The sequence below is a fragment of the Schistocerca serialis genome, chromosome 1, assembly GCF_023864345.2.
Source record: "Schistocerca serialis cubense isolate TAMUIC-IGC-003099 chromosome 1, iqSchSeri2.2, whole genome shotgun sequence".
Taxonomy (NCBI): Eukaryota; Metazoa; Arthropoda; class Insecta; order Orthoptera; family Acrididae; genus Schistocerca; species Schistocerca serialis.
The window spans coordinates 396,973,297-396,994,577 of NC_064638.1; the positions used below are offsets into that span (position 1 = coordinate 396,973,297).

The 21,281-nt window shown below is 39.5% G+C and overlaps 1 protein-coding gene across 1 annotated transcript in view; it reads right to left on the reverse strand.

The window, feature by feature from the left end:
* The window catches only part of LOC126471595 (splicing factor 3B subunit 2), a 98,256-nt gene that overhangs the window by 66,819 nt on the left and 10,156 nt on the right, over positions 1 to 21,281 (reverse strand). Inside the window, exons 3-4 of the mRNA XM_050099834.1 lie at positions 13,568 to 13,744; positions 12,043 to 12,370 (exon numbers count right to left, since the gene is read on the reverse strand). Of these exons, the coding sequence (XP_049955791.1) occupies positions 12,043 to 12,370; positions 13,568 to 13,744 (505 nt within the window). The remainder of the gene's footprint in view (positions 1 to 12,042; positions 12,371 to 13,567; positions 13,745 to 21,281) is intronic.

Below are 21,281 nucleotides of genomic sequence, written 5' to 3' on the forward strand. Positions count from 1 at the left end.
CTCAGGTTTTGCGGTACTTCAGCTTGTTACAGATAATGTTATGAACAGTAGTAGTTCTAATTTGAACCTCATCAAGTATCATTTCCACAGTCACACAGCGGTCACCACAAGTAATGTCATCCATTCGACTTTCAAAGTGAGGGAGTTGAAACTGCAACTGGTTGGACAGAACAGTGTTCATCAGTCACCGAGTTGCAGCCATTTTAGAACTGCTCTACCCACCTGTAAAAATTTGCATGATTCATACAACCTTCACCATAAACTTTAGGCATTCTAAAGTATATATTCACTGGTTTCTCACTTTCAGCAATTAAAAAACGAATAACAGAAAGTTGTTCAACTAATGTGGACATTTCAAGTGGACTCGCCATCTTGAAATGTATTTTTGAGGTTATAAACAAAACATTGTTGATACATCAGCTGTTCAGTGTTTATCCCAGTGATACCAACTTAAAGGCATAAAAGTACCAAACTTATCTTACTAACAGTTTTTTCCCCAGATCAATTTGTCTCTCTAATTATTGAATGACCCTCATATATTGCCTCCTACTACGTATAACTCATGAAAAGACCACGAAGATAAAATTGGTCATTCAAGTCCACCCAGAGGCTTAACAGCAATTGTTCTTCCCATGAAATATTCATGACTGAGAAAGGAAAGGGGGCAAGTGACAGTGGTACACAAAGGTGGCTTGTGGAGTATAGATATAGACTTAATTGTAGACATATATAAAAACAAAGATGAGGTGACTTACCGAACGAAAGCGCTGGCAGGTCGATAGACACACAAACATACACACAAAATACTAGCTTTCGAAACCAACGGTTGCTTCGTAAGGAAAGAGGGAAAGACGAAAAGATTTGGGTTCCAAAACCCAAATCCTTTCGTCTTTCCCTCTCCTTCCCTCTTTCCTGATGAGGCAACAGTTTGTTGCGAAAGCTTGAATTTTGTGTGTATGTTTGTGTTTGTTTGTATGTCTATCGACCTGCCAGCGCTTTCGTTCGGTAAGTCACCTCATCTTTGTTTTTATATATAATTTTTCCCACGTGGAATGTTTCCTTCTATTATATTAATTGTAGACATACATATACGAGGGTCAGAACATTAATAGTGGTAATTATTTATTTACAACTTATACACAACAGACACATTTCAAAATTGCACTCTTCTAAGAAGTGGTCACCAGCACTGTGTGTATCCCGTTGCCAGTGATTGGGAAGATGTAGGATACACTTAGTAGCACCAGTTCTGTTGATAGTTTGAGTGGAGTAGTCTATTGACCAATGAATTTCTCTAACAGTTCTAAAGTGAATGCCTTGAAGTGCTTCCTTCATCTCAGGAATCAAGTTCAAGTCATAAGAGCTTATATCCGGAACTGTGGCAGGTGGAACAGCATTTTCCAACTCCCTCAACTGAACAAGTCAATCACACTTGGTCTGTATATGTACCCAAGCGCTGTCCTGCAAAATGATGGGAGGATCCTACATGAAGTGTCACCACTTCTTTTTCTAAGCTGTCCATTTTTAGAAAGCAGCCTGTGACCAGCCTAGAGAAATAAGCGACATCATTTTTTGCAGGACCCACCTGTCATTTTGCAGGGCATGCTGGGGCTTGAAGTTGCAAATTGTGATCGATTTCTTTGATGGAACTGGGATGTGCTGTATCATCCACCACACACTCTGGACCTTGACTCCTAAGTCTGAAGGAAGCACTCCATCAAGTTTGCTTCAGAACTTTTAGGGAGATTCACTGCACAACAGACCACTCTCCTTGAGCTACCAAGAGAACTGGCACTGCTAAGGGTAACTTATGATTCCCAATCTGCTAGCAAAGATAGATACACAATGCTGGTGACTACTTTGTAGGACAGTGAAACTTTGAAACACGCATCTATTTTGTATAAGTTGTACAAGAGGTGTTCAATAAGTAATGCAATACTTTTTTCTGAAAGTGGGTTGGTTTTATTCAGGATTCCAATACACAATATTATTCCCAACTCTTTTGGCTACAAAACCCTACTTTTCAACATAATCTCCATTCAATGTAACAGCCCTACACCCCCTGACTGGGAGGGCCTTTATGCCCACGTGGTACCACTCTATTGGTCGATGCCTGAGCCAACATTTCGCTGAATCAATAACTTCCCCATCATCCACATACTGTTCAGTGAAGTGCACCCCTCACTGGACCAAACAGACGGAAGTTAGAAGGAGTGAGATTAGGGCTAAAGGGTGGATGAGTAAGAACACTCAAACTAAGTTTCGTGAGCTCCACTCAGGTGTGCAGACTTGTGTGAGGCCTTGCATTGTCATGGAGAAGGAGTAGTTAGTCTGCATTTTTCTGATGAAGAACACTGAAATCATTTCTTCAATTTGTTTCAACCCTCCTCAGGAGACACTGCCTTAAGGAAACACTGTCCGCGTGGGCGAGGGGTTTGTTGATCCCATGAAGTGGAGGGCTATACTGGTGGTAGTCTAACTGCTGGCAGGGCCTCCCAAGCCGGACAGGTCTCTTTAGAGAATCCAGACGAAGTGTGTCTCACAACATCCCATCTAGTGTCCTGTGCTGTCCTGTCCTATCCCATCCCCTACTCTCCCTTCCTTTCCTTTTCCTCTCTGTGATTATATGGCAGCACGCACAGACCCCTAATGTGGACAGCAGAAGATCCTTGGAAACCAGGACAGTGGTGAGGCACATAGGCCTTGCTGCGAAGGGACGGATAGCGTTCTGTAGTCGCAGTGAAGGCAAACTATTTAAGGCATAAGGCCCTGAAGTAAAACCATGGCAGACGTCCATGCCATGAGATGGCAGCCCCACCAGGACACTCGGGGTTGTGGGCTGATAACCCGCACTACCAAAAAACGCATATCACAGAAACTAAAAGGAGCAACAGCCGGATGGATCTTAAGGATATGACATTTCGCTTGAAAAGGAAAACCCGTATTGGTTTTTGGAATGTAAGGATGTTGAGAGAGGCAGGAAGGCTAAGACAGTTGAAAAACAGATGGAGAGCTACCGACCAGATATATTCAGACTAAGCGAAATAAGGTGGTCAGAATCTGAGGGATTCCAAACCCAAAATGGTGGAGTGCTGCTGTATGCGGGTCAGACAGGTGAGGACGCGATGCACAGAAATGAGGTAGGGCTCTTACTCTCTAAAAGCAGCAAGAAGAGCTTACCAGAGTGCAAACCAGTCTCAGAATGGATAAAAACCACACGCTTTAAAAGAAAAATGTGATATGTCACTGTAATTCAATGCTATGCACCTACAGAAATAGCTAAAGGAGAATTAAAAGATGCATTTTATACAGAGCTTAATCGACTGACTTGCACGCAAAAGTTGGTCCGGAAAATGAAGGGCTTGAACATAACATGGGCAAGCATGGCATGGGGATCAGAAATGTAAGTGGTGAACTGTTGTGCTGAACATGACCTAATCATTGGAGGCACATTGTTTCCACATCATAACTGCAATAAGATAGCGTGGGTTTCTCCAAACCACATTACTGAAAATCAAATAGACCACTTAGCCATAAGCCGCAAGTTTCGACACACAGTGTTAGATGTCAGAAGTAGAAGAGGAGCAGATGTTGGACATGACCACCACCTAGTTTTAGAGGAATTAGGACTCAAGACAGTGGAAAATAGAACCAAGCTCAATCACAGGAGCAAGAAAATATATGTGGTAAGGTTAAAAGACTAACAGATCAAAGATACATTTGCCCTTGAACTACAAAACAAATTCCAGGTCCACTCTGCAAAAAACTTTAGGGAAGAGGGAACTGAAACAGGTTGAAAAAAATCTTAGGATGTAAGGCACATCAAAGGAAGGAATGTCTCTCCGAATGAAATCAGCCACATGAAGGAACTAAAACTTCAGTTAAATCTTTGGAGGACAAAGAGTACAGAAGAGTGAAGCACATAAAGAATACATGGAAGTTAACAAAAAAGTGAAAATATGGCTATGTCGAGATAAAAGAAAATGGATAGAAGAGCAAGCAAAGTTAGCAGAAGAGGCAGCAAGACAAGGAAATATGAAAGAGCTCTACAATATAACCAAACGGTAATCAATGAAGACGTGAAGGACCAGATAAGAACAATGATGGGGTGATGCTTACAACTCAACAGGCACAGCTACAGAGATGGGAGAAGTACTTCAAGGAACTGTTAAATTCTGAAGACGACCAACAGGAACAGGTAAGAGATGTTCCAGAGGAAGTTGAATGTGGGATTTTAGAATCTATGCTTCCCTGGTGTGTGAATATCTTTCACGTTGCTATGGGCAACTATGCACGCTATGATGGTATTTTATTCCGTGTATTGAGCTTTATGTAGTAATTCATGTAGTTTGCTTAATCTATTAATAAATTGTTCCAATCAGAAACTGCCCATAAATTACTCTGCTAACAGGTTATGGGCCCAGAATTACAAATCAGCGTAATATTCTAAAAAAAAAAAAAAAATTATGAGATCACAGGCTCAGGAAAATTAGCAGCAGCGCGCAGTAATTTGGAACAATGTTATCGCTAAAATCACGATGCCAATAAATAACAATTCATTACCTATGATCGAAAAACTGATGGGAAGAGAAAACTACAGTACCTGGCAGTTCGCTATGCGAACATATTTAGAACTGAACAATTGTGAGGATGCGTCAGTGGCGAAGTACAGGATGCAACTAAAGTTTGTACAGCAAGAGCCAAAATTATACTCTTCGTCCATCCGTCGATATATGTTCATTTGGAAGATACATCTACAGCAAAAGAAGCGTGGGACAAGCTAAAGCAATTCTGGTCTCTTCAGAAGGATAGGGTTATTAAAAACGTTACTGTCAACCAGGCTGGAGAATTGTTCATCAGCAAAAGAATATGTGTCAAAGATAATTTCCACGTCACAAAAACTAAATGGCTTGAATTTTGAAGTGAAAGAAGAATGGATTCGGTGTATTCTGCTTGCAGGATTACCAGACGAATATAAGCCTATGGTTATGAGCTTAGAAAATTTAAACATGCTGATCACAGGAGCCTCCATAAAAATAAATTACTGCAAGAAATAAACGATGAAGCTTGTAATAAACAATCGATTAGCGATGCTGCTCTGCGAGTCAACAAGAAAAAGAGTGATGTAATATTAAAAAAGGGTCCCAGGTGCTACAACTGCTACAAGTACAGGCATCTGCCTAAAAACTGTCGCAGCAAGAAGAAAAGCAACGAAAAAACTTCGGCCAAGACAGCAAGCTACCAGACATTTCTCACAACAGCAGCTGCAGGTAAAGATACACGGGCAGAATGGTACATAGACTCGCGTGCATCAGCGCACGTTTAAATATCCTTGTAATGAAAGTAGTGTTGAAGCATTGACAGACTCACAAGTTTTAATAGCAAATAATGAAAACTTACCCGTAAAAGGTGTATGATCTTTATTTGTAGATGTTCTCACTGGTAACATGAGAGCTAGAATCAAAGTAGAGGATATGTGCCTCAGCTAAGCACAAATCTACTGTCTGTTAGTAAAATAGCAGAAAAAGGTCATTCGACTTTATTTGACAAACAAGGTTGTCTTATTTAGTATGCATGCAAAAATATGGTTACTAGTGCATCATTAGCAAACGGAATGTACCGACTAGACGAAGCATATGATCAAAATTTTGAAGCAAAATCTATACTGCAGGCAAATAGCGCAGACTTGTGGCATAAAAGACCAGGCCATATGCATTCTAAGCTATGGATGCACTTTGTAATGGCCTGGCTAGTGGAATTTCATATAAGGGAACAATAAATACTCCCTGTGCAATTTGCTTAGAGGGAAAACAAACAATACTTCCTTTTCCACGATCTAGCTCAAGAGCCACAGGAATTCTCGAGCTAGTTCACTCAGATTTGTGTGGGCCAATGCAAACTAGATCAGTTGGAGGAGCCAAATACTTCCTTACTCTAATTGACAATTAGTCCAGAAAAGTATTTGTGTATTTCCTCGCCCGCATCTCGTGGTCGTGCGGTAGCGTTCTCGCTTCCCACGCCCGGGTTCCCGGGTTCGATTCCCGGCGGGGTCAGGGATTTTCTCTGCCTCGTGATGGCTGGGTGTTGTGTGCTGTCCTTAGGTTAGTTAGGTTTAAGTAGTTCTAAGTTCTAGGGAACTTATGACCACAGCAGTTGAGTCCCATAGTGCTCAGAGCCATTTGAATAATTTTTTTTTTTTTTTTTTTTGTATTTCCTCAGAAATAAACATCAAGTTGCACAACTGATATTAGACTTCAAAAATCTACTAGAAATGCAAACTGGAAAAATGATCTGCACTCTACGCACCGATAATGGCACAGAATATGTGAATGATAATCTGATAACATTTTTCAGAAAGGAAGGAATCTGACATCAGACTACAGTGCCATATACACCAGAACTAAATGGAGTGGTGAGGGTTACAGCCTTGCAATAGTAGAAAAAGCAAGATGTCTGCTCTCTGTAGCAAATTTGCCAAATAAATTCTGCACAGAAGCAGTCTCCACTACAGTTTATTTAATTAACAGGTCCCCAACTAATTCACTAAAGAACAAGACCCCAGAGGAAGCTTGGACAAACAAGAAGCCGAATCTTAAGCATCTTAGAATATTTGGAAGTAAGTCATATGCTCACATTCCAAGAGCCAACAGACAAAAATGGGACAAAAAAGTGCTGAGTGTATTTTGGTAGGATACTGTGAAGATTGAAAAGCATACATACTTTCTGAACCTAAGTGTCAGAGAATCATAAAAACAAGAGATGTGATTTTTGATGAAGATACTTCGAAACAGTGTAAAGAGGGAACTGAGTCAAATGAACCAAGTCGACCGTTTCTCCCACTGAAAGAGATGAAGAAAGATGAAGTAACTACAACTGAATTATAAGAAACTGAAACTGAACCTGAGAGTGTAACATCAAGTAGTAGTTCAATGAATACTAGGAGCAATGACGAAACAAGTCCAGACGATCCAATTAATGATAATGAGCAACTGCAGCAAATATGAAGGTCATCGAGAATCCCAAAGCCAAAGAAACTGCATGACTTTCTAACTTATCAGTCTAAACAGTCAACTGACTCCAAGCGATGTTGTCAGACAATGACGGAAACTGACGGAAGGCAATACAAGACGAGTTACAATCTCACAAAGAGAACCGCATGTGGGAGTCTGCTGATTGACCTTCAGATAAAAAGCCATTAAAAGAAAAATGGGTATTTAAAATAAAGAAAGATATGAAAGGTCTCTTTGTACGCTATAAAGCACGGCTGGTGATAAAAGGTTGTGCTAAGAAGCAAGGCCTGGACTATGATGAAACATATGCACCAGTCATAAGATATAACTCATAAAGGTAATTATTTGCTATGGCTGCTAAATATGATCTTGACATTGATTACTTAGACGTTGTCACAGCTTTCTTACAAGTTGACTTACATGAAGAGATTTACGCGAAAGTTCCAGAAGTAGATCCAGTTGCAAATACAGTGAAAGATAATGGTATAAAAAGACGAAAAAGGCAGTATATGAATTGAAGCAAGGTGGTCACTGCTGCAACTTGAAATTAGATGGTACAATTATGAATCTAAACTTCAAAAGGTCAACAGCTAACCCTTGTGTCTATTATAAAAATCAAGGTTCAGACATTTTAATAGTTGCGTTTTATGTGGACGATATGCTCATTTTTAGTAACAATTCACAAGACAGAGATGCTTTTAAAATAGAAAAATTTATGCTGAAAGATCTTGGTGAAGTTACAAACTGTTTAGGCAACCGAATTACTAACTGTTTAGGCATCCGAATTACTAGGAACCCCAAGGAAGGTTATTTGTGGATGGATCAGACACACTATGTAGAACAAATTCTTAACAGATTTAATATGAAAGAGTGCAATCCAATATGTACACCACTGGACAATAATCAGATGTTCACTCAAGATATGTGTCCAAAAACAGAACAAGAGCAAGAAGCTATAAAGAACATACCGTATCGTGAAGCAATAGGTAGTTTAATGTATGTTCAATTAGGAACAAGGCCGGACCTATCCATTCCGATAGGAATTGTTAGCCATTTTTGTAATAATCCACGCACGCCGCACTGGCAAGCGGTCGAATCTCCAGATATCTAAAAGGTACTAAGGATATGAAACTTTTGTTTTCCAAATCAGAGGACTGTCACATAGTAGGTTACTGTGATGCAGATTGGGCCAGAGATTCTGAAGACAGGAAGTCAACAACTGATATCTCTTTAAATCTCAAGGAGCAGTGATATCTTGTCAGTGTAAGAAACAGCCAACAGTGGCCTTATCTACAACTGAGGCAGAATATATGGCTCTGACCTCAGCATGTCAGGAGACTATGGCTTCAAAGGCTACGCAATGAAATATCACCAAACCCCAAAAAAGACCGTGCCAAACTATTATGTGACAACAAGGCAGCAATTGACCTGTCTAAGACTAGCGGCTATAAGAGTTGAACTAAACATATAGATACAAGACACCACTTCATAGGGGAAAAAACAGTCAGCACAAATTACTGTGGAGCACATACCTTCAGACCAAATGCTGGCAGATACGATGACAAAATCTCTGACGAAGGCACGCAATCATCTGCTACTTGCAAGATTTTGGACTGAGAAAGTAGTTTTCTGTTGTGTGTGTGTGTGTGTGTGTGTGTGTGTGTGTGTATCTTTCTTGCAGGCATAATTCTGGGGGGGGATTTTACAATCTGTGCTTCCCTGGTGTGTGAATATCTTTTGTGTTGTTATGGGCAACTACAGATGCTATGATTTATTTTATTCCATGTTTCGAGCTTTATGTGGTGCAATTTATGTAGTTTGCTTAATGTATTAACACTCTGCCGTCCAGCGACATCACAATGGTGTTGTGCACAAAATAGCGGTCAACGGCTGGCGACACCACAGTGGTGTCACGTGCATGGTATCAGTGCACAGCGGTCAGACTTTGATTTACTGAGAACCAATAATAAATTTGAAGGACCTCCGGGTCCAAAGATATTTCCCAAAGATACACAGAGCATAGAGGATATCGTAGAATTATATATATTGGGAACGATCTATTTGAATATATTAGCAAAGAAACCGAGGAGTACTACAGTCAAAGCTGCAATAGAAGGAAACTGGATAAGAAAAAATGCCAAATTTATCGACGTTACGGGGCCCAAACTTAGGAAATGGTTCGCTATTCTTATGGCACCTGCAAAGAAAGCAAGGATCATGATTATTGATCAATGAATCTGTTGACAAGCACACCAATATTTCACAAAACCATGTCCCGCAACCGATTCAGATAAATATTATCATATTTAAACTTTCCCGACAACAACAAAAAACCAGATAATGCCCACCGGGTTTTCAAAGTGCAATTTGTAATTGATTATCTTTTCAAAAAGTTTAAGTAAACAAATATTTGAAACAAACTAATTTTGTATTTATTTACGTATGTATATTTCTGAAATTTCATGAAAGTAGGGGAACAGGGTTGAGAACTTATGACAACTAATGATGAGATTAGTAAAACTTAGCAATTTGTAATCCCCCGATAATGTCAAGAATGGCCGGCGAAAAGCCAAGTAATCCAAATTAGCGTTGCTGGTGCCAAGCGAATCAATTTCTACGAAACGTGAGGACGGCGAAGTGTTAATAAATTGTTACAATCAGAAACCGCCAGTAAATTACTCTGCTAACATTGAAGAAGATCAAGATATAAATCTGCAGTGCCCCACAATGAACAAAATTAGGATTGTTTTGAAAATCCTAAAGAATGCAAAGGCTCCAGACCTAGACAACATAGCACCGGAGCTCTTAAAAGCCGATATTGAAGGTACTGTTAAAATGTTCCATCCCTTGCTGAGCATATTTGGCTTGAAGAGAAATCTCCAAAGGAGTGGGAAAATGGTTTGGTGGTAAAGCTCCCAAATAAGAGAAATCTGTCAGACTGTAACAACTGACTTAGTATTACATTGTTGTCAGTGCTTCACCAACACTATTTTACACAGAAAGAATTACAAAGTCTCTTGAAAATCAACTGCGTACAGAAGAGGCTGGTTTTAGGGCACAATGCAATTGTGTTGATCTTATTAACACTCTTAGGATCATTTTAGAGCAAAGCAAAGAATTCCAAGCAACCATGTGCCTGGCATTCATTGATTTTCAAAAGGCCTTCGATTCCGTGAAACAGGAGCTCTGGCAGGTGTTTCAGAAGTATGGTTACCACAGAAGATCTTAAACATCATGAAATATCTATATGATGGCTACAAATGTTGCATACTCCACAAGGGAAATATGACAGAGCCCATCAAAGTAATAAATGGAGTCCAGCACAGCTGCATTTTATCACCAACACTTTTTCAACTTGTTCTAGACTCAGTTATGGGAAGAGTTACAGCAAGTAGGAGACGAGGAATCCAATGGGGGATCCATGAATGTCTGGAGGATTTTAATTTTGCAGATGATACAGTTTTATTAGCTCAAAGGCTGACTGATATGTAAGCTAAATTAAACTCATTGAAAGAAGAAGCAGAGACTGTTGGCCTCAAGATAAATATAGGCAAAACAAAGGAAATGAGAGTAAATTCAAGGAAAATGGAGGTGCAACTGTTAACAGGGGAGCAGCGGGTGAAGACTCTCAACTCATTCCTGTATCTGGGTAGTATAGTGATGGAAGATGGTGGAGCTGGAGATGACGTGAAAAACCGCATTAAAAAGGCAAATGCTGACTTCATACAATTGTATTCAATATGGAAAAATAGAAGTATCAGATACACAACAAAAATCTGTATTTTTAATATAAATGTGAAGGCTGTCCTCCTGTACACCAGTGAAAGCTGGAAAGTGGATAAAAGATAACATTCCAGTTACAAAGCTTCATAAATAGATGTCTCCGTAGCATCATGAATATATGGTGGTCAGAAAAAATATGTAACGAGGAAATCTGGCGAATAACAAACCAGATACCTATAGAAGACCAGATACAAGAAAGAAAGTGGGAGTGGTTGGGGCACACTTTGAGAAAACCAGATGGAGCCATTGAGAAAAAAGCATCGGAATGGAGTCTCCAGGAAACAAGGAAGAGAAGACCCAGGAGCACATGGAAGAGGACAGTGGAAGGGCAGCAAAAAGAGTTGGCAAGACCTGGGCGGAATTGAGGCAAATGGCCAAAGACAAAGACGGATGGCGAGTTCTCCTGGATGCCCTATGCCCCCATAGGGGCCAAAGGAATTAAGTCAAGTAAGTCAATTTGTTTCAACATTGCTTGAGTCACTGGGCACAAACAAGAAAATGTGTTGCATTATTTACTGAATGCCTCACACAAATAAATAGTTTCTACTATTATAGTTCCAACCCTTACAAATATAAACACATGTTGAAAATGCAACTTAATAAAGTGGAAGAGAAGAATGTACATCTTACATCTTTAGAATCTACGGTTAAAACATAGTCCACATATCTAGCATGTCTACAGACCAACACTATATTCTGGTGTTAATCAGTGGCATACCTAATGACTGCTTATCTTTTGCACAGAGAGTATGAACCTACTATAACTTTGATTCAAAAGAATGCACACTTTAAGCAACATAAGTCAGAATTTTGTTTCTTACTGGACAATCAAATGCCTGCTGTCATAATCTGCTCTGCTGAATCTCTCTCACATTACTACGAAGCACTAAAAACCTATTGCATTTATGAGAGCTGAACTTCAAATAAATAAATAAAAATAATAAAAATAAAAAAGTTACAGTATAACTCTGCTATTGCTAAGATTTGTTTTGAGGAAATACTCTTGCTGTACTCCAAGGATAACAAAGCTGAACTGTTACCTGTATTGTACATAAAGCTCTCACAGCCATCTCGATATGACAGCTAAAACTTACATTTGTACAAATTATTTACAAAATGTGCATGACTAACTGTTTCTCCTTGAAATGATAGAGTAAATAGAAAAACAATCATTCTTTTGAACATGCAGAATGATTGTAGTACTTTTATTTATCAAAAAGGAAACTATTGAACAATACATAGTACTTACGCATTTCATCCGGTTCCACTCCTACTTGTTTTGCACGCTCGGTTTTAAATGCAAGTGCCTGTTCCAAAGCCATTGGCAATTTCACTTCCTTTACTTCAGAAGGCGGTTCCACGTGCAGAGTTAGAAGAGATGGCAACTTTCTGTCCGATGAATCCTCTTCAGGATCAACTCCTGGAGGCCCAACTCCTGGGGGACCAACACCTAGGGGCCCAACTCCCGGCGGTGCAACTCCCGGCGGTGCAACCCCTGGGGGTGCAACCCCTGGAGGGCCAACACCCGGGGGCCCAACACCAGGGGGCCCTATGCCTGGTGGTCCCACACCTATAGGCTGTTAAATTTAAAAAGAAATAAAATATCCTAGGAAGTTAGCAGACAAACCATGAACAATAAGCTATTGAAGGGCAAGAAGTGAGATACCAATAACAAAGATGGCATTTAATGGCTACTGATTCATAATTCACCAATTATGCCTCGAAACACTGAATTATACAATAAATAAATGGCAAAATGAGATGGAGACAATAATAATCAACGTAACTTCTCAAAATTTATTTCACTGTCCTACATATTCAAGCTGTACATCCAGATACTTATCTTTTACAGGTCCTCGACAGCTGGCACTGACGAAATCTTTTGATTGTTGTCTAGCCAACATGTTACCTCTTTGGTTACAGCGTTATCGTGCTCAAAATATTAGCTGATTGAATGAGATTTTAGGGGCCTGAACAGAGAAAAGTCACTGGGGGGCTAAATCAGGGCTGCAGTATTCCCAATGAAATGTTTGTAGCAGCTTGTGCATTTGTCTTTGTGTGTGTGAGCAGGCATTTTCCTCCAGAAGAATCATTTGCTTTGTCAGGAGGTCCTGTTGTTTGCGGCAAATGACCTGCTGCAGTTTTCTCTGAATGGAGCAATATGACACTGCATTCATCATGACCCTGGAGTCCCAACAGTATGACCCCCTGTATGTCACAAAATACTCATAAAAACATTTTACGAAAATTTAACTACAGTACTAATGTTTTTCAGGTTTTACTTGAAATTAAATCATATCATTTATTGTAAGAACATTATCACCAAGGATGGTTCTGTAATTACAATTGACACAGATATCAAGGAATCTACTAATGTGTAAGGTGGTGTTTAATGTGCAATATTTACTGTTAAGACTGTAAAAAACATTTAACCGTATTTCATCTGCAATAGTAGGAGAACTCATTGGTTGCCTAGAAGTCACACAAGAAAACTACTGAAACAACCATAATTTCATAGAATCAACATTAATTGAAGGTGAATTTTAAGACTGGCTCCATTTATGATTATTATGTGTTGGCTGTGAAACAGTCATCATTTCAAAGACTCCATCACCAATATCACTTTATTTCCAAATGAAAAAGATTACTGTGCTGACTGAACAGTGTAACATGAATATAGACATACATCACTTAGAACAATAACATGCATTAATCACTTTTTGACAGAAAGAAAGAGCTCTTGAACAGAAAATATTTAAAATTTCTCCGCATACCTCAATGCCTGGAGGTGGGGGCATGGAAATTGGTGCCTGCACCATCCTTGGAGGTGCTGATGGCATGCTCACTGGAGGTACAGTTGCTAATTCCATACCAGGAGGCACAACTGGAGATGTCTGTCCACCCATTGCAACAGAACTGGGCACTGTTACTGGTGGAGGAACTGTCATCCTCTGAAATCAATATCAAAGTGCAACAATCAAGGATAAAATAACGTTGCATGTAATATGAAACTGGAAGCAAGCTGCCACCATTAAACAAACAAATTGAATCAAATGGTGTTAAAAGATTAAATTTCATACTTCATGGAGGATTTGGTGCAATCAGAAACAGTCATACTACTTACAGTTGTGAAGTTATGGTGCTAGTTCCTATTTTCTAGCAGTCAAATAACAAAAAAAGAAAGAAACCTATATTCACCCAGAAAGCAAGCTACAATGTTCTAAATGTCTAACAGATTCCTGAAAACAAACTAAGGTGACAGCCCACAAAATAGTTCTAATAAAATCAAATTTAGATTGTGAGGTAGCTAATTAACTGCCAAGTAATTTGTTGCATATCCCATTGATCAATCACATTCACAGAATCTCTTAAACATGTGTGTTGTCAGGTGCTACACAAAGAAGCAATTCAGTTCAAAAAAGAAATTATAGGCTACAAGATTCTGAAGGATATTTCTGTTTCTATTGTTCTTCATGTACTTTAACAATTTTCTTCAGTAAAACATGAACAGTGCCAATTACTGTGAAGATAATACTATTATTTTGGTATGGTCAATGACAATGATAGAGAATAGTGGAATTTTCTGCCCTTTTCGCTATTCTACAAAATGGATAGTTTTATATATCTTTTCTAGGAGAAATCAGATACCAAGAGTCAGTAAGCACGACAGTACTACACTACGTGCATACGTACTTCCAACAGCACAGAAATATACACAAACAACATTTTTTGTCACAAAATACCCATGAAGATAGTTTATCTTGTAGTATGATGAATGTGTTAGCAACATCAATTGAACAAGAGTGCACTATAGCATAAAAGATTTGCATAAATATTAGAAAACTGCAATAGTTCATGATATATTAGGCCCTTTAATGTTAAGTGGGAGAATTTTAGAGTTATGAAGAAAAGGTAGTGTATCCTGTAATTATTAGAGAGGTTAAAGAAAGATTAAAGGCAAACTTGCAAGTATTCTCAACAGGATTTGGGAATCTATGATGCAATATATGCAGCAAGTATGAGTGTGCAGAAAACCAAAAAAGATGACCAATACATGACATCAGAATTATCCATATCATGTTTTTGCCCGTTTTTTAAGTGCACAGGTTATAACCATACTAATAATAAGGAAAATAATATAATCTAGTAACAATAAATAGGTTCTTAGCAAATAGCTATTGAAAATGAGTATATGAGAGAACAGGATCGGTATCAAATATTTAAGTAGTATAAAGACATGCAGGATGTCTCTCTTAAAAGATATTGGCGCATTATCTCTGGTGTTGTTCGAAGATATTTACAATTTCATTTTTGCGTTGTACAACTAGACTTAACCCAAATTCATAGTTCTCAACACACCTATCATGTGAAGCCCTTTGCCGATGGATAGAGTTTGTTTCCCATCACAAACAAAATTATTTTTACAGCAGAATTTTACATGCCCACTCCTTAGAGCGGTCCCAGATTAGTATCGTGCAATATTTGTTTCATCGATATGTATTAGCAGGAACAGTAACAGCAATTCAGCAGTGACTTAGTAGTGCTGCAAGTGTGGAGCTTGCAGTCAGCATAGGTCAGGGCACTATCTCGCTACTGGAGTATTGGTTTCTCTATAAGTTTTACTGTGCCTGTTAATAAGTATTGATGAACCAAATATCACTCTAGACCAATCTGGGAGCACTTTATCAAATGAGCATGTAAAATTCTGTTTTAAAAATTATTTTGTTCGTAATGGGAAACAAACCAGTGCTTTCTGTCATCAGTGGGCATTGCTTGAAAGACGGGATGAGCACTATTTATTTAGGTCGACTCCAGCTATACAATGCAAAAACAAAATTGCAAATTTATGCAGAAACACCAGAGAAAATGCACCTGATGCCTCTTAGGAGAGACACACAGTATACAAGTAATGGCACTGAAAAAGTTTATTACAGGAGGAGTTAGGGAACTCATATTTGTAACGGCTGGGTAAAGTCCATAGGATATGGAAAAACTTTTGTCACTGGAAGAAATAAAGATAAGAGCTAAAAGCTGTGCTTACATTTTCAAATTATTATGATGGGGTGTATCAAATTTTATGTAGATATGAGAGAGAAGAAGTCATCTGGAGTCTCCCTCCCAACACCAGCTTTTCTCAACTGTGCAGATGGGAGTTGTCATAACAACACATACTCTGCTCCCAAAATCATTCCGGCCTCAACTTATGGCAACATACTGTCCCCATACCCTCTACCCAACAGTTTCCATCCCGTCTATACTATCACCTCTTCTCTGTTTTCATCTACCACTCCTGTGTGTGCTGCCCCCTGCCAACACAGCCACCCATCTTTGTCTGTTCTTCTCCTGTTTTGTTCCATTCCCCCCTCCCCACTTCCCGTTGCTCATCCACCCAACACTGCACCTGTTGGCAGTCTAGTCCCAGCACACGTTGCCAGACAGCATTCCTCTCTCCCCTTCTTTTTCTGACAAAGGCTGTGCCTGAAAACTAATGTGTGAGTGTCTTGTAATTCTGCTTGTCTGCAACTTAACGTGTCATCTTTATGGTTAAGTAGCAATCTATCATTTCCTTACACTGATGAGAGAGAGAGGCAACATAGACAAACCCAGAGAAGGGTCGTCTAATCCTTCGTCAGATGAACCCATGGAAAGAATGACCTGTACCGTTTCTTTTATGTTGAGGACTAAGGAGAGGGACACACCTGCATCACACAGACAATAATGTATGTACACAGTATCTGTCCGAAAGATAAGGTGTAAACTTGGTTATTACAAAGGCAGGACACTGTAATGTCACTGAAGCACACTGATGAAGTATTGTCCAAAATAGCCCAAAGCAAACAGACTATCATTTAGGCTAAAAGATCCCCATGTAATGCACTCCACAAGTACTGTACAACCCAAGCAGCTTCTTCCTACGCATAGTGCATTCCTGACCTATCACGGAGAATCCTACAATTCTCCCAGCATCGCCACTTCTGCCAAGTGCCTGCACGAACTGAGGATGGCCTCAGAATGTAAACAATAGGTGTCATTGCTGCCAACATGAGCCACAACTTGAAGATACCCTGCACCCTGTGTCATAAATAGGTGCAGGAAGGGCCATCCCCACATCCTGGATCCTCTCTCTCTAGCTGGCATCTCTGACAGACACATTGGACTTCTTACCGGTCCTGGACATTGTTTCCCTAAAGGGACTCCACAACTAGTGAATCCATCCCCAAGGGACCTTATCAAACCCTGCTGAAGGAGTAGCCATCGGCCAAGTCACAGGGTGAATGGGTGAGGCCAAACAGCCATTGCCCACAGCCAAATGACGCAACACTTTACAACCTGTCACTCACACTTACACTTTACAACCTGTCATTCACACTTCGGTGAACATAGTCCCCCCCCCCCCCCCCCCCCCCCCCCCCGCCCCCCGGAACTCTAAGGATATGGAATCTGCCTCTTGCCCTCCATCCGTGGTTTATAGGACATCATGTGAGAAAAGGACAGGCTGAATTTTGCACGAGCAATGCTTTCTAGATCAGTGCCAATTTGCGCATTGATGCTTTTCTGTCTCAAGAAAATGTATTACATTTAGATTTAGAATATCCTCAACAATTCTGCACTAAACCAACGTGTAAAGATCTTAAACTTTAATATTATGAGTCCATTCTTTGATCCTTATTATATATAGCAGTCACCTGTACTTTTTCTAGTCACTTAGGCCTTTGTACTTGACGAAAGATTCACATTAAATGCAAGCTAAAAAAGGGGTCACTGCTGAAGAGTACTTTCGGTAAAACCAAATTGAGAGCAGCCAATTTTCCACTCATAAGGTGAATGGGTGAGGCCAAATGGCCATTCCTGGCATCCATCCTCCACATCGCATGACGCAAACATATTACAACCTACCAGTTACTCTGTGGCGAGTGTAGCTCCGCCAGTTGGTGCATACTGGAAACCTAGGAAAATGAAATATGCTTATTGCCCTTCATTCACAGGTCCCTGGTAGCACAGCCTGTGGGCAAACCAAGCGACCGCTTAGATGTCCCACGTGATGCACCAGTTTCTCCACTGCTGCTGTACCCTGAGGCAGCACCTTTGGACGGTTAACCACAGTCAACAGCACCTTCAGCTGTTCACAAACTGCAGCCAGGTCTTCCTGCACCCACACTCAGCATGCATGCTCTCTATCCAGCCTACTACTAAAATTTAACCGGAAATAATTTGTAAATGAAATGATGAAAATGAGTATTATTGCCTTTTAGACACGGATTTGCACTAACACAACTGTTAAAACACAAATGCACAGCACTAGAGTGGCCCACAAACAAACGATTTACTCTCGTGGTGATTCATGACTAAAGGAGTGATACTTTGACAGATGAGAAAGTAGGAAATATAATACAAACAATGGAAATGCTAGGTTGGAATACAAGCAATGTGAGGAAAAGCTAGATTGCTGCTTACCATGAAGATGACATGTTAAATTGCTGACAGGCACAAGTGAAAGACACTCGTGCATTAGTTTTCAGTCACAGTCTTCTTCAGAAATGTTGTGTGCTTCCTTTTCTGTTGAAGACTTTGACTGAAAGCTAACACAGACATGTAGCAAATGACAGCACCCCATTTTTAAGAATACTCAAGTTTACACTATTACTACATTCCCTCCCCATTTCTGGGCATAAATTGTAAAGTATTCAGTCCGCTTTGTGGGGTATTATGTTATCTGGTTGCATCTCCAGCTCATCTATTTTTGTTTTGTAAACAAAATGTGTAATGATGCATTTCACAATTACAACGCTTGTAGGATGCCACAATTTTGGTAGTCCACATACTGCATGCACGCTTTTTCTTCATTGCTGTCAAAGGTTGAGGAAAAAAGTGGTAAAAGAAAGCTCTGCTCAGCATTATTGAACTGAAGTGAGCAGAAAATGAAGCTCAATTTCCTTGACGTGGGCCACAATGAAAATAGTGTCGTACTCCCTACAAAACTTAGATGAGCAGCAACAACAAATTTCTTAACATTTCATTTCACTTATAATGAAAGCTTGTCTTATAAGCCATTAGTAGCACATTTGATGTCTCAGAATCTGTACCAGCACTAATGAAATATAACTGAATGGCAAAGTGACTGTTTTTTCACTGCCCAGCAACTGACAAGCAATATTTTTCTTCTTAGGGATGACGTTCCGCAAAATTCCAGAGATGGGAACTTGCTTTTGAAGATACACTCCACATTCTGCCTTTCTCTTGGTCAAAATGGAAACTAATCTAGCCTCTACACCTTCCCCTTCCTTCCTTAGCTTCCTCAGAATCTTTGTATCAGTTGTTAATTACTTTCCTGCCCTCATCCCTATGGTGACTTCTTTTTATCATTCTTTTCATTAACCACTTCCTCGTCTTTTACCAGATCCACCTTTACTTTTCAGTCATAACCTCTTGTGTATCATCTTGTGCAGCTGCCACATTGCCACATTATTTAGTATGTACTGTCTTTTATCTCCTAATCTCTCTGATGCTTTTTCCTTCAATTCGGCACCTCTGTCTTTATCTCTCTGAATCATTTCCTATTCTCTTCCCTGAAGGAGGAACCTATAGTTGCAAAACTTTGAGTACAGGTACTCTTTTTGTAAGTCTCTACTTGCTACACTTTAGGATATGCCTAGTGAAAGTAAATTCTGGCTACCTCATAAAGCTGTGTGTGAATTTAATAAGAAAAGAAATCAAACATGTTGGTAATGTGTGTAAGGAAGTACTTAATAAACATTTAATTTTCCATGACCATAAATGACAAAATACCAATGATGATGATGATGATGATGATGAAAATGCCAATCACAGTATGGACACAACAGTGACAAAAATTAAGCATAAAACTGATACTTCTGCATACAATTTCAATTTTTCTGTTGACAATAATGAACATAGCATGGCAACATACTTGCAACGCATGGGACACAATTCACTACACATCTGTCAGGATACTGGATAGATCTCTTAGGTAAACACTAAATGGCAGCACAGCTTTAATCACAGTTGCTTTACAAACAATCGGCAGACTACAAGGGGCACAGAAGATACTGGATACTGTTAACACAGGCTTCAGCAGTTCTTCAATACTCCACTCTCTTGAGAATACGAATACAGCATGGGATCCAATTCAAAATTCTAACAATGGAACATAAACCCTCAACAACTAGACACACTGAAGACTTGCCAAGGTTGTTCACAAACTGCAATGTAATTGTCCTATGAACACATGTAAATAAAGTATTAATTATGAACATATATAAAGAAAGTATTTGAACCACATTTGTCACTGACATGATACAAATGTTGCAGAAACAATGCTATAAAAGCTCCACTGCAATACAATTTTTGTCTTTTTTTACTGTTACATGTGTTTCACTCATTGGTTTCTTCACAGTACAACAACAGTTTGCTCATTCATACAGCTGCTTCATTATAGATACTCCTGGCTCTGCATCTTCTATTTAAAATACAGGTCTGGGGACTTGACTGTAACATTCCTACTGTAATGCAACAAACCGAGGTTCAATTATTTGAATATACAATACATCTGATTACTGAACACCATGGCACACTGTAATTACATTATGTGATTATATAAACGTGTGGTTCCTGAAGAGGGGCAGCAGCATTTTCAGTAGTTGCAGGGGCAACAGTCTGGATGACTGACTGATCTGGCCTTGTAACATTAACCAAAACGGCTTTGCTGTGTTGGTCCTGTGAATGGCTGAAAACAAGGGGGAAATTACAGCCATAATTTTTCCCCGAGGGCACGCAGCTTTACTGTATGATTAAATGATGATGGCGTCATCACGAGTAAAATGGCGTTCTAGGGATCCTTGATTGGGCAGGTGGGATCGAAAATTTAAACAGGGAAATGGATAGGTTAAATTTAGATATAGTGGGAATTAGTGAAGTTCACTGGCAGATGAATAAAGGGTTATAAATACAAAATCAAGTAAGGGTAATGCAGGAGTAGGTTTAATAATGAATAAAAAATAGGAATGTGGAAATGCTACTACGAACAGCATAGAGAACGTATTATTATAGCCAAGATATACATGAACCCCACACCTACCACAGTAGTGCAAGTTTACATGCCAACTAGCTCTGCGGATGATGAAGAGATTGAAGACATGTGTGATGCGATAAAAGAAATTATTCAGGTAGTTAAGGGTGACAAAAATCTAATAGACGTGGGGGACTAGAATTCGATTGTAGGAAAAGGAAGAGAAGCAGAAGTAGTAAGTGAATATGAACTGGGGATAAGGAATGTAAGAGGAAGCCGCCTGGTAGAATTTTGAACAGAGCATAATTTAATCATAGGTAACACTTGGTTTAAGAATCATGAAAGAAGGTTGTATACATGGAAGAGGCCTGGAGACACTGGAAGGTTTCAGATTGATTATGTAATGGTAACACAGAGATTTAGAAACCAGATTTTAAATTGTAAGACATTTACAGGGGTAG